This window comes from Syngnathus floridae, chromosome 16 (assembly GCF_059516105.1).
Source record: "Syngnathus floridae isolate MCC-2025c chromosome 16, RoL_Sflo_1.0, whole genome shotgun sequence".
NCBI lineage: Eukaryota > Metazoa > Chordata > Actinopteri > Syngnathiformes > Syngnathidae > Syngnathus > Syngnathus floridae.
Genome location: NC_142428.1, coordinates 6538653 through 6550241, shown reverse-complemented (window position 1 = coordinate 6550241; position 11589 = coordinate 6538653). Strand labels below are relative to the sequence as shown.

The window sequence follows — 11589 nt, the reverse complement described above, 5'->3', positions numbered from 1 at the left end:
TCAAGCCCTTTAAAAAAATATTGTTCTAACAACAGTACTGTTGTGTTGACTAGCCCGGGTGGGCAGCCAGGGGCACATGCAACATGGGATCAGCACATTCCTTACATTCTCCCACACTGTCATGCTGCAGTCAGCTGATTGCAGATCTGTCTTTTGCTTTTATGGAAACCTCTCGAAGGAACTGGTACCTCTGGATCTTCACGGAGGGCATTTGAACATCCCACATCCTCACCAAATGAGCTGTTTTCATTACATGTAGTCACAAAAGAGCCATTTAGGTGAGATAATTCCAATTAGATCATATTCTCACAGTTGTGCTACTTAACTCACCCCGACTGGCAGGGAATTTTGCCCGAGGTGTCACTTACTGACTCATGACCTTTGAAAAATCTGACAAGCGATGCCTTCCGAACAGCTTGTTATTGTTACCATGTCATCATTGCTCACACTCACTTACGCAATGTAGCTGGTCATTATTAGGCCTATAGCGACCATGAGTGCCTGGTAACATTTGGCTCCGCCTCCCTCCTCCTGACTGAGCTCGATTTTTGCACAAGCACTCCACCAGCGCAGATTCAGCAAAGCGAGTCCCCTCCCTGCATCTGCTCTCCATCAGTGTGGTATGTGCAAGAGCTTTGATCACCACACACACACACAAGCTATGCCTGTGTGTATGTGGGAGGCCAAGTAGGCAGACAGAAAGAGTCTATAGAACGCTCTCTCACAGACAATGCCCAGTGGATGAAAGAAACAAAAGAGCTGTAAATACTCATTGTAGCCACAGCTTTGTGGTCAGCCCTAAGGTCTAAAAAGCACATTCATCCTTGTACAAGGCACAGAAGCCCCCTTCTTGGTACCATCAATAAACAACTAGACCTAATCTGGATACTACAAAGTCAAATGGTTAAATTTTGAACATAAAAGTGGATTGACACGGGGAACCCGTGAAAGCCCTTCTATATTTGTAACTGAAAACCAGTTCAAAGGAGAGGCAATAATTGGGGGAAGGGGCTTAGGGGGTCTGAAACAGCAATGGCACCTCCAGCCATGCGGATTCTTGTGAAAACAAGGTGGGCCCCATAAAGTGTAGATGAGACTTCCAGACAAAGACTTAAGTGGGACATTCATCAGACAGGCGTGACAAAACAAGTCATGAGAGATATTAAAGGGGCCAACAGTGGAGGTCACTCAGAGCGTTTTGTGATGTCATTTTGAATTGTTCAATAAATTCTAACGTGTCTCCCTGACGCTAGGAGGCCCTGACACCCCCTTGCAACTATATAAAACAATGAAAAAGATTACAAAACTTAACAGGTTGCTAAATATGGAAGTAATTACCAAAATGTGCATATCAGTGGACTTTGCTGGAAAAGAAACACACTTTTTAGATTTTAAAAACCATACTGAATATTTAAGATATGAAGAGGAAAGTGCGCATATATGAATTAAATGTGGATATTAGATTCTTTCAAGAATCCCCAGATTGTACTCTTTGTTTACATAACAAACTGTGATCCACGTATCATGTGAGGGTATTTGGAATAGATACGTGCTTAATTTATAATGACAAATCCCCTATAAATTGTTTGATTCGTCTTCATTTCTTAATATCACAATTATTTAAAAATATCAAAAGCAATTTGTTACACATTTTAGTCCAAACAACCGATTAGAGAAAGAATCGATAAGCTCTCCAACCCCCCGTGCAAAGTGAAGAACAAGCGAATGGTACATTCCGGCCCAGCTCCTAGCTGTTTTTGTATCCGCTTCAGAGCGCGTTCAACAGCCAACTAAGTTACGCTTTGCCATGTCACCAAAAAGAAGTTAGAGGCTTGCGTTCATTTAAGGAAAAGCGGATGTTCGCTGACATTTAAACACCCACCGTTGGATTTATGATATGATCTGAGTGTATGTTCGGGCTTTTCGAAGGTAGAGCCTATTTGCGCTGTTGTTTCTTTCGTGTACACAGTGAGTGAACGCCACACAGCGAAGCTACAAGCCTCATGTTTTCGTCCAGCCAAGAGGAGCACTGCGCCCCATCTAAAGACCCAGTTAAATACGGCGAGCTGGTCGTTTTGGGGTAAGTTCTGATTTAAATCAAATGAATTAAAATACAATTGTGTTATTACTCGATGGACACCGCGACCTCTTTACGCAGAGGAAGTTTCACAAGAGTAGTCATGGCGCTGCTAACGAGAGTAGCTCGACGACTTAACTAAAATTCAAATTTTTAGTAAATAAAACACTCCATTTTTATGGCAGTATTGCTTTTGACACTCCAAAGCACCGTAGAGTCACGTTTCTATTCAACGTGACCCGTATATATTTCAGGTGTGCGTATTTGAGGTTCTCTTCCCACTTGACGTTTCATTATGTTTTGTGGATTTCTGGTGTTTTGTGATTGAATAACAAACTGACTACATGTGTTCGGGCCGTTAATAGCACGATTTATTCGGCCTGCATAACTTTGGTTACCCCCTGTAGATGGAATGCCACGCTTCCCACCTAGAAGTCGGATTCATGGGCTTTCAGGAATTCGGAAGTGGAGATACCTCCCTCCCCCAATCCTCTTACTTCCCCATTTTAACCCACTTCTCTTCAACTTGCTCGGCGTTTCAGTTATGTGATGTCTCTGTCCGACCACTAGGGGCAGTATTTAAAAGGAGTACGTACTTAGATCAGAGATGAAGAAAAATGAGCCATCCAATCTCGCGTCTGGTCTATAAGTAAATATACAAATGGCACACTGTGTGCTAACTCAAAATAAAATGAGTCAAAATAAATACACTGCTTCTCGGGAGTACCACGAGTTAGAAAAGCTGATTGGACAACTGAAGAGAGTTCATAATCCATTTTGCAGAGCGAGCTGTGCAGGCGTTCAATAAAGTGTTTTCATCCATGTTTACATTGAATTGAAACTATGACCACACGGTTGACATAGCTCCTTCTACACAAAAAGGATATGTGAGGCTGATAAAGTGGTATCAGTATGTAGTATCGGATTTTTTAAGGGGGTGGTGTCACTTTCACGACTGATAGTTTTTTTTTGACAACTGAATCAACAGTGTGTTCCATTGTTCTCAGTTAGACGCGATCAAAAGAAGACTTTGCATTATTTAAGAGATTATTGTGCCCTGAATTCGGACATCGGGTTAATCAATACTATGTCACAAAAAAGTTATATAACTGTTTGGATCTGTTGGGACCCCAGTGTGACAAGAGTACAAACTCCGTCCTGTTTTTTATCTGAGAACTTTTTTTTTACACCTGCCTACCTCTTTTCTGTATTTGTCAAGGGTTACATGAAATAAGGCAGCAAGTTATTTTTGTAAGTTGCCAAGGGCCACGCAGCACAAAAAGAGGTTGCATCATCACAGATTTGTCTGACCACCAACGTGTCATATTCTTTGTGCTTTGGGCTTGTATAACATTTATATTTAAATGGACTGATATGAAGTTGTGACAGGGTGGCTTTGTCTCTCGCCCTTCCTCCTACACACCCCCATCAGACTGCTTCTTGTGTGAGACAAAAAGTACTGTCCCTGGAGGAACGTGGCATGTTTGTAGTCGACACTTTTTCATCTTTACGGAGACACAAAGACACACATTTGAAGGGTGTATAATCATCTCATGTGACACCTCCTTCCGTCTCATTGATAGCAAAACTGGGGGCAGACAAGCGAGCTGACAACTTGGAACAAAGAACAGTGATTCCCGCGGTGGTTTGTCGCCATGAGTGCCATCCGTGACTAGGTTTGCTTGGCCTCGTCACTTGACTGCACGGAGGACTCAACCGGTGCTGGTCGGCGAGGGCGTGCGGAGGGGTGTGGGGGGGTTGCGTGGGCATCCTGGAAATGAAAGGATGGTTTGATCAGGCCCTAGCTTTTGCTTTGACTCAGCTTCCTCTGTCCATTGTGGCATAGAGACTGGGCCTATTGATTGAACTTAGTACGTTTCTCCCATTAAGAGCTACTCAGTCAAGGAAATGTACAAATCAACTTGGGGACATCTCTGGCAAGCGCTAACACGTAATTGTTGAGAATGTCAACTACTTTTGGAGAATATTCAGACTCGATAGTGCATCTCTTGTACAAGATTATACCGTAGCAGTGGAAGGAGTCAAAGGGTTCTTGAGGTCACAGGAGCTTGAGTTAGTTAATTGTTCTTTATTTCACTTATTTTGCCCCTAGGCTAGATGTGGCTTCTATAAAGCAATGTTATGCCAGCCAGGGAATTTATTTATCTCCCACACATTTCATTCTAGCCCTTAATGTTATAGTAATACTTTGCAATTAATCCTGAATTGCCGTTTTATTGAAATAAATGTCAAGTAAAAAAGATACTTGCAATATATTCTGTAGGCCTTTGCTAGTTTAAACACTGTATTCTGATATTACATTATTGCAATATGAATTAAGCAGAACAAAAATGTTAATCACATGAGGCTGCCATTTTGCCCTGTGACCAAACACAGAAAACGCGAGCCGTGACGTTGGCAAGCTGAGCCCATGTGACATCAGTTTAATCAGGGAGAATACACATTTAATCAATGCGTGGCTTCACCATCGCTACAATATTATTGCAAAGAAAATGTTCGACTTGATTTCCGCTATAAGCGATTGGAAACAATTTGTTGTCATGTTAAATGTACCCTTAGGAGTTTCGACGACTTGCCTAGCGCAAGTCTGGATGGGTGATGGGCAACATTGCAATGTCATTTCTAATCCCCACCGCTAAGTATTGGAAGGTAAATCCTTTGTTTGTCTGGCAGAGGTGAAAAAAAGAAAACAGTCGGATAAAGTGAGAAAAGGTCTTGGTGTCATTGTTGTTCTCAGTTAAAATAATTAACCCTAGCACTTCCTAGTCATGGTCAAAATGTTCTGTTCTATGGAGAAAAAAACATTAAATCTGCAATTCTCTGTTTTGCTATTCAATGTTAATGAGGCATAAAATGAAATTTGAGTCACAAACTGTGACGTGAAACCGCCGTGAGCCGTGCAATGCGTTAAATAATAAATTCTTTGGAGAGTCGTCTATTGTATCATCCAGTGCCACGCGACCTCTCAGTGGGTGCCTTGTTCAACAGGCCAGCTTTGTGCTCTTGGCTGACTTGGACTTTGTTGCCCAACCTAACCAGCCATTATTAATTCTCATCTAAGTTCATTATCTATTTGAAGTTGTTGAAATGTGTAGCATGTAATGTATTTATATGTATGTCCCGTACCCTGTAGTCAAATATGTATTGTCCCAATCGAAGGAACCAGCTGGTAAATAGTGGATGGGGGTTGGGAGGCACAGGACGGGTACAGACAAGGGCACGGGAATGTCTCGATATCTCACCCAGACATCCAGCAAAGCTGACGTGCATCCCAAAAGCTGCTTCTATGCGGGCGTGACACAGAGCCAAACACAGCTGCACTTTGCACTGTGCACACCGACTCAAATCACAGAGTGCATTATGTAATAAGTGACAGCATCCAAGCTAATGCTCAGTGTGCTAATGGAATGTGCTACATTTCCAAAGCTCTTTCTGAAACACTTGTTATATGAGAATTATGCAGAAGTATGCAGGTCTTTTTTGTGTCAATATTTGTGTATTTACTGTCCTTCCCTTTACCCCGCCCGCTTTTGTGTGACAGGTACAATGGCTCCCTCCCCAATGGCGATCGCGGTAGACGGAAAAGCAGATTTGCGCTATACAAGAGGACCAAAGCCAACGGTGTTCGGCCGAGTGCTGTGCACATCCTCAACACACCCCAAGACAGCAAGGTACACGTTTGATGAGTAGAAGAGCGCTATAACCCGTTTGTGTTTTGATGAAGATAAACGTGTCTGCCTGACATTTGGTGACATTTCCAGTCGAATAACATTCATTTTGTTAAGCCCGCACGTGTCTTTACTTGTCCTTCACCGAAGAGGCTGCCACAAACCGCCTGGTCCAGTAGAACACGTCTTGCATTCCTGTGTTTGGTCTGTGAGAAAAACTGATTAAAACGCCAGAGGAGTTGCTTACCTTTGCATCCCCCAAGGGCCAATCCCCTCACAGTTTAACGTCCTGGCCAATGGCCCATTGGCTCATGTTACTCTCACCGTGTGGAACCCGACTCTTGATGCCTGTCTGTTTTACTGCAGCTCTTGCTCAATGCAAAGAAAAAGTATTTTTGTGGAGTTAATCTTTTTAAACACCCACTGAGATTTGGCGTTACAAGAGTTAATCTTGCACAAACTGCTTTTGCAACAAAAGGAACAATGTCTGTTAGACTCGGTGTCTTTTGCCTCCCTGCCACACATGGTGTTAACCACCAAGACCAGGATCAGGAGGGGAAACAGTGGATGAAGTTGTCACAGTTGACTGACCCTCGACTCCCAGCTGTGGACACATGGGTCAAAAATAGTCTGAAGGAAAAGAGAACCGTGCTAAACTTAATTTGAGGGGAGCAGAAAAACGGTCAGAGAACTTCGTCTTTCCTTTTTTAACTTTGCCACTGCATCCCCCCTAGTGACAGTCACACCGATACAGTATATAAAGCAACTCTGGTGGTGCCAACCTACCAACTCTGTCCTGTCCTCGCTGTCCCATGACCTCAAGAAAACAATTCACCCCCTTGGCGTATTTACCCCTGGAACAGCCAGACATTGTTTCCATAGCTTCTTCTTCCACGTTAGCAATGTGGGCTGAAAAGGTCAAAAACCTCTCTTAAAAAGCTGCACATGCAGTCATGGAAGACAATCAGTAATGGTGGATGGAATTATTTTATTCAAGGTTGACAGTATTGTTTGAATTTTTGCAGTTGAGCAGGTGGCGCAACATTTGTTTGTGAGGAAAACCCACGTGCGGTGACAGTTGTCCCAAACCCGAACGCGGCGGCGCCGTTGACCCACTTTCTCCCTCCTTTTCTCTCGCACGTGACAAAGGGAGGAGGTCGCGGGGGTGGGTTTGTTTTGGGGGAGCGGAATTTGCAGATTAGAGAGGCATGTGGTAAAGCGTCTGTGGGAGTTGAGCGGATCTAACTCGCATTGAGCCAGTCCGGTGAGTCGGCGAGTCGAAGCTAACTCAGGACAATTTCTGGTCACTGCCATGGGAGCGTTATCTTGAACTGTATTTCCACCACAGACGTTGAGATTTCATGAACAGACCTAGATGCGAAGACACATTCGTGCTCCTCGTTCCTAAAGTCTGTAATTATACTGCTGAGACGATACAATGGTTGCAAAAAGGCCATTGTTCTTCTTTGCAAAAGGCCATTGTTCTTCTTTGCACACTTCTAGTACATAAGCATGCATGCTTATTTCCTGATTTTACATTGAACACACCTCCTTGGTTTTAGCACGTCTTTGTGTTAGCATTTAATGTACATACACACTTGCTATTTATTTATTTATTTATTTATTTATTTATTTATTTATTTATTTTAATATTAAACAATTGACTTCTATTTTAGGCTGTCAACTCCAAAGGCCAGCACAGCATCTCATACACGCTGTCCCGCAACCAGACAGTGGTGGTGGAGTATAGCTATGATAAAGACACCGACATGTTTCAGGTAAAAAATGCTGTTGTCTGGAACATTTGTATAGTCTCTTTTGCTAATCGTGCGTATTCAGTTTATTGTGACCAAATGTTTGAAAACTGTTTTTTTTACACTCTTCATTCACTCTGTTTGTTTTTTGACAAAATGTTACATTTAAAAAAAATCTTATCAGCTTCTACCACAAGTGAGTTTAAATGTTTGCACAGTTGCATGGCTTTTTTTTTGCTCACCACCACAGCTCTTGGGTTGAAAAGTTCATAGCAGTTCTAGTTCTGCTAAAAAAAAAAAAACAAGATATTGCATTAGCTTAGTGATTTGTTCCATGTCTGAACAACATCTCCCCCCCTCGCACCCGCAAATAGATCGGCCGTTCCACTGAGAGTCCCATTGACTTTGTGGTGACAGACACTATAGCAGGGGGCCAGGAGGGCGAGGAGACTCCCATCACACAGAGCACCATCTCACGTTTCGCCTGCCGGGTCGTATGTGAGCGCAACCCTCCCTACACCGCTCGTATCTACGCAGCCGGCTTTGACTCGTCCAAGAATATCTTCCTGGGGGTAATTACTACTTACTGCATATCTTTTGAACAGTACTGCATCTGCTCTTATAGTTAATGCTTAGCAGTCGGCGTGTTCTCATGAGGATTTAGCGGGACATTTGATGAAAAGTCACTTGACAACACGGATTTTATGCCTTGTTAGTACACTATTTTGATATAATGTAACAATTGTTCTGTTTCTTAAAATTCCTTTAAAAAAAACAAAGCTTTAGTATCACATAAGTATTAAAAGCATTAAATAAAAGTTTTAATAAAGGCCAATCTGTCAGTTAACATCACCATCCGTGCCTCGGTTTGTCCCAGGAAAAAGCTGCAAAGTGGAAGAACCCTGATGGTCACATGGATGGGCTAACAACCAACGGGGTGCTGGTGATGCACCCCAAAGGGGGATTTACGGAGGAATCCAAGCCTGGTGTATGGCGGGAGATTTCTGTGTGCGGGGATGTATACACCCTGAGAGAGACGCGCTCGGCACAGACTCCAGGCAAACTGGTCAGTGCCTGCTAAAAATGCATGCAGTCTTGGTTTTCCCTCTCTAATACATAAATATGAGTGTCCTTATGATTAACAATTCATAGTTACCAATAGCTTTTTTCATCTTCAGGTGGAAAGTGAAAGCAACGTACTCCTCGATGGCTCGCTGGTGGACTTATGCGGCGCGACCTTGCTGTGGCGCACGGCTGAGGGGCTCTTTCACACCCCCACCCAGAAACATCTGGAGGCCCTTCGGCAGGAGATCAACGCGGCCCGGCCCCAGTGCCCCGTGGGTCTGAACACGCTGGCCTTCCCCAGCATGCAACGCAGCCGCGCCCTCTCCTGTCTGGAGGACAAGCAGCCTTGGGTGTACTTGGCGTGCGGCCACGTGCACGGTTACCACAACTGGGGCCATCGCTCGGAGCAGGAGCCCAACACCCAGCGAGAGTGCCCCATGTGCCGGGTGGTGGGCCCCTACGTTCCGCTCTGGCTGGGCTGCGAGCCCGCCTTCTACGTGGACACGGGAGCCCCCACTCACGCCTTTGTGCCGTGCGGACACGTGTGCTCGGAGAAATCTGTTAAGTACTGGTCGGAAATCCCCCTGCCCCATGGCACCCACGCCTTCCATGCCGCGTGCCCCTTCTGTGCCACCCAGCTCAACCTCGCTCAGGGCTGCTCCAAGCTCATTTTCCAGGGCCCCGTGGATTGAGCTGAAAGGGTGAAGGAGGGTGGGGGGGCGTTCTGCTCTTGGACAAGAGTGACAACATGCTGTGAAACTGTTGAGATTATTTTGTTTCCTTTTCCTCACGTTAGACCCTCTGTGGGAAGCTCAGGTGGTGATAGTTTGGATTCTAAAGGTCTCTCTGGATGCTCTGTGAAGGGCAGATGCCCAGCCTGGCCCTTCCCTTCCTTTCCCGAACCAAATACTGTTTCAGCTATCCTGCCAAGCAACTGCTTTAAAGAAGATAGGCTCCAGCACTGGTGGGCTACACATGATTTACAGTAGCTAGTGGGTTTTATGCTTTAGGTAGAAAGAATTTGTTATTTTTACTCTTTGTACACTTGATAACAATGAACATGTGCGGGCAAGCTCGAAGCAGGAACAGAGAGGTTTCCAAGAGCCAGACAGCTGGACTGTTGGCTTGGAGAACATGGAGGGGTTTGGCGCACCTCATGTGCTTTTCATTTGGACCTTAACCCCCTTCGCGGCATCTCCTAACCCTGTGGAGGTGGTGGCTTTCAGATGCGTCATATACACAGTCAGAATTCAGTGCCTCTAATCCCACGTAGCCGTGGGAATATATTTCACAGAAGAGAGAAGAATGTTTAGTTGAAGGCAAGCGGGGAGCTGGCTTTGCATACTGGTGTAAGGAAATGACTGCCCACATCGATCCATCGCCGCATTTCTATCCGACAGAAGAACTATTTTACTACACTGAGGCCCTCGCACTGTTTTCTAAAGCAAATGTTAATATATTTTCCTGCATAAATAATCTATGTGAGAATGTTTTGTGTGCGTGCGTGCTGGACGCCGTGGGTGCTCTTGGGCTTTGTTGTACAGGAAGGCCCTGCATCATTTCACCCCAAAATCCCCCCTTCTGATCTTTCCGCCCACCAGCCAAACGCTCGATGAGAACCTTGCAGGACTTGACAATGATTGTACCGGATTACAGCCTCTTGATAGACTATAAAGATAAAAACCTGAGAGACTATAGCGAGCATATGCATCGCTGATAAGCGTTTCTCAGTCCCACACGTGTACTGTACACCGTCTGCACTGTCGTTTGGCTTCATCCTGCGCTGGCTTCACTCCAGCGACTGGAGCGCCAAGAAACCTGGGCATCGCCTCAGCAGCGTGCAGAGATTATACCAAATATAAGGAGGAGCTATTTTCTCTCCACACGCAAGAAGCAAAAGTGGTTCTGTAAACAATCCCTAAACCCGGACCGCTGCTGCGGCGCAATGTTGACAGCTTTGGATTCCAGTCGCATGCACCGTCTCCATGGGAATAATGATATTATCTCACATGATGCCAAATTTGTTCTTTTGTGTGCGCGGATGACTCAAAAACAAACTAGCGGATGAAGTGAAACTAAAAAATCGGGGACAAATCTGTGTATTCTTTTTGTGATGTTAGCTTAACAAACTGTGTCCATATGTGGAGAATATTGGCAACGGGCGTCGATTCTGCCTCATTCGCAAACAATAACTGTGACTTGCTTCCAGTAGCTGCATTCAAGTTGTCTTCCAGAACTATGGATGACTGAGGGGCAAAGCCACCTTGAATTCACCCAAAATGTACTCCTCTCCCTACAAAAACTTTCTTAAAAAGTTGAAGCAGCTGAGTTTAGAGAGGATGCCATGTTGTCACATTTGACAATAAAGGCGTTGCTTGGTCAACAACTACGCCACGTACCGGGCAGTAGCATTCCTCAATGCACTTTGCTTGAAGATGAGCGTGTTCTCAAACAGCTGCCTCAAACATTCCTCCTTGGTAAACATGGGTGGGGCCCTCAAGGGCTTGTTCACGATTTGATCTTCGACAGGAAGTGTGTACACAAGCCATAGGACGCACTGATATAGTACTTCTCCCAATGCAAAGAAAAATAAAATCTATTTTAAAAGTAAAATGCTGCAATGTCTTTATTTTCTTTTATTCCTGACAGCTCAAATTTCACACTGGATGGGAATTTTTGTTTAAAGAATTTTCAAAACGGAGTATTTGTGTACCACATGGTTGCGCACACTTGCATACATGTTTCATCATTTTCCTCTTGTGTATTTCCTTGGGATCTTCATTGCCAAAATGAATTTTGGGAGATAAGAGGCAGCATTTTCTTGAAGGCTGTTTTAGTCACATTCCATGTCGTATCAGCTCTTTTTATCTTGTATCAAGCGCATCTTAAAATTTACCGTAGAGAATAATTGGATGAGCTGCATTACTTGGTGTATCCAGTTTGAGCCACAGGGGGGCACTGTTTTCTCAACAATGAAGAACACGGGCATCGCTGCAAGGTGTCT

At 44.4% G+C, this 11589-nt stretch overlaps 1 protein-coding gene across 1 annotated transcript; it reads left to right on the top strand.

Moving 5' to 3' along the window:
- The first annotated feature begins 1743 nt into the window (after window positions 1-1743).
- On the top strand, window positions 1744-11198 carry peli2 (pellino E3 ubiquitin protein ligase family member 2). The gene is made up of 6 exons (XM_088400917.1): window positions 1744-2080; window positions 5640-5769; window positions 7443-7544; window positions 7895-8092; window positions 8398-8586; window positions 8699-11198. Exons 1-6 carry the CDS (start codon window positions 2004-2006, stop codon window positions 9275-9277), a joined length of 1275 nt encoding a protein of 424 aa, XP_088257043.1. The 5' UTR covers window positions 1744-2003; the 3' UTR covers window positions 9278-11198.
- The last annotated feature ends 391 nt before the right edge of the window (window positions 11199-11589 follow it).

Excerpts from the sequence above, each read along its gene's own strand:
- peli2 (XM_088400917.1), top strand. The coding sequence starts at position 2,004 with ATGTTTTCGTCCAGCCAAGAGGAGCACTGCGCCCCATCTAAAGACCCA. Across the intron at positions 7,545-7,894 it reads AAGACACCGACATGTTTCAG|ATCGGCCGTTCCACTGAGAG; the intron begins GTAAAAAATGCT and ends ACCCGCAAATAG. Across the intron at positions 8,093-8,397 it reads CCAAGAATATCTTCCTGGGG|GAAAAAGCTGCAAAGTGGAA; the intron begins GTAATTACTACT and ends GGTTTGTCCCAG.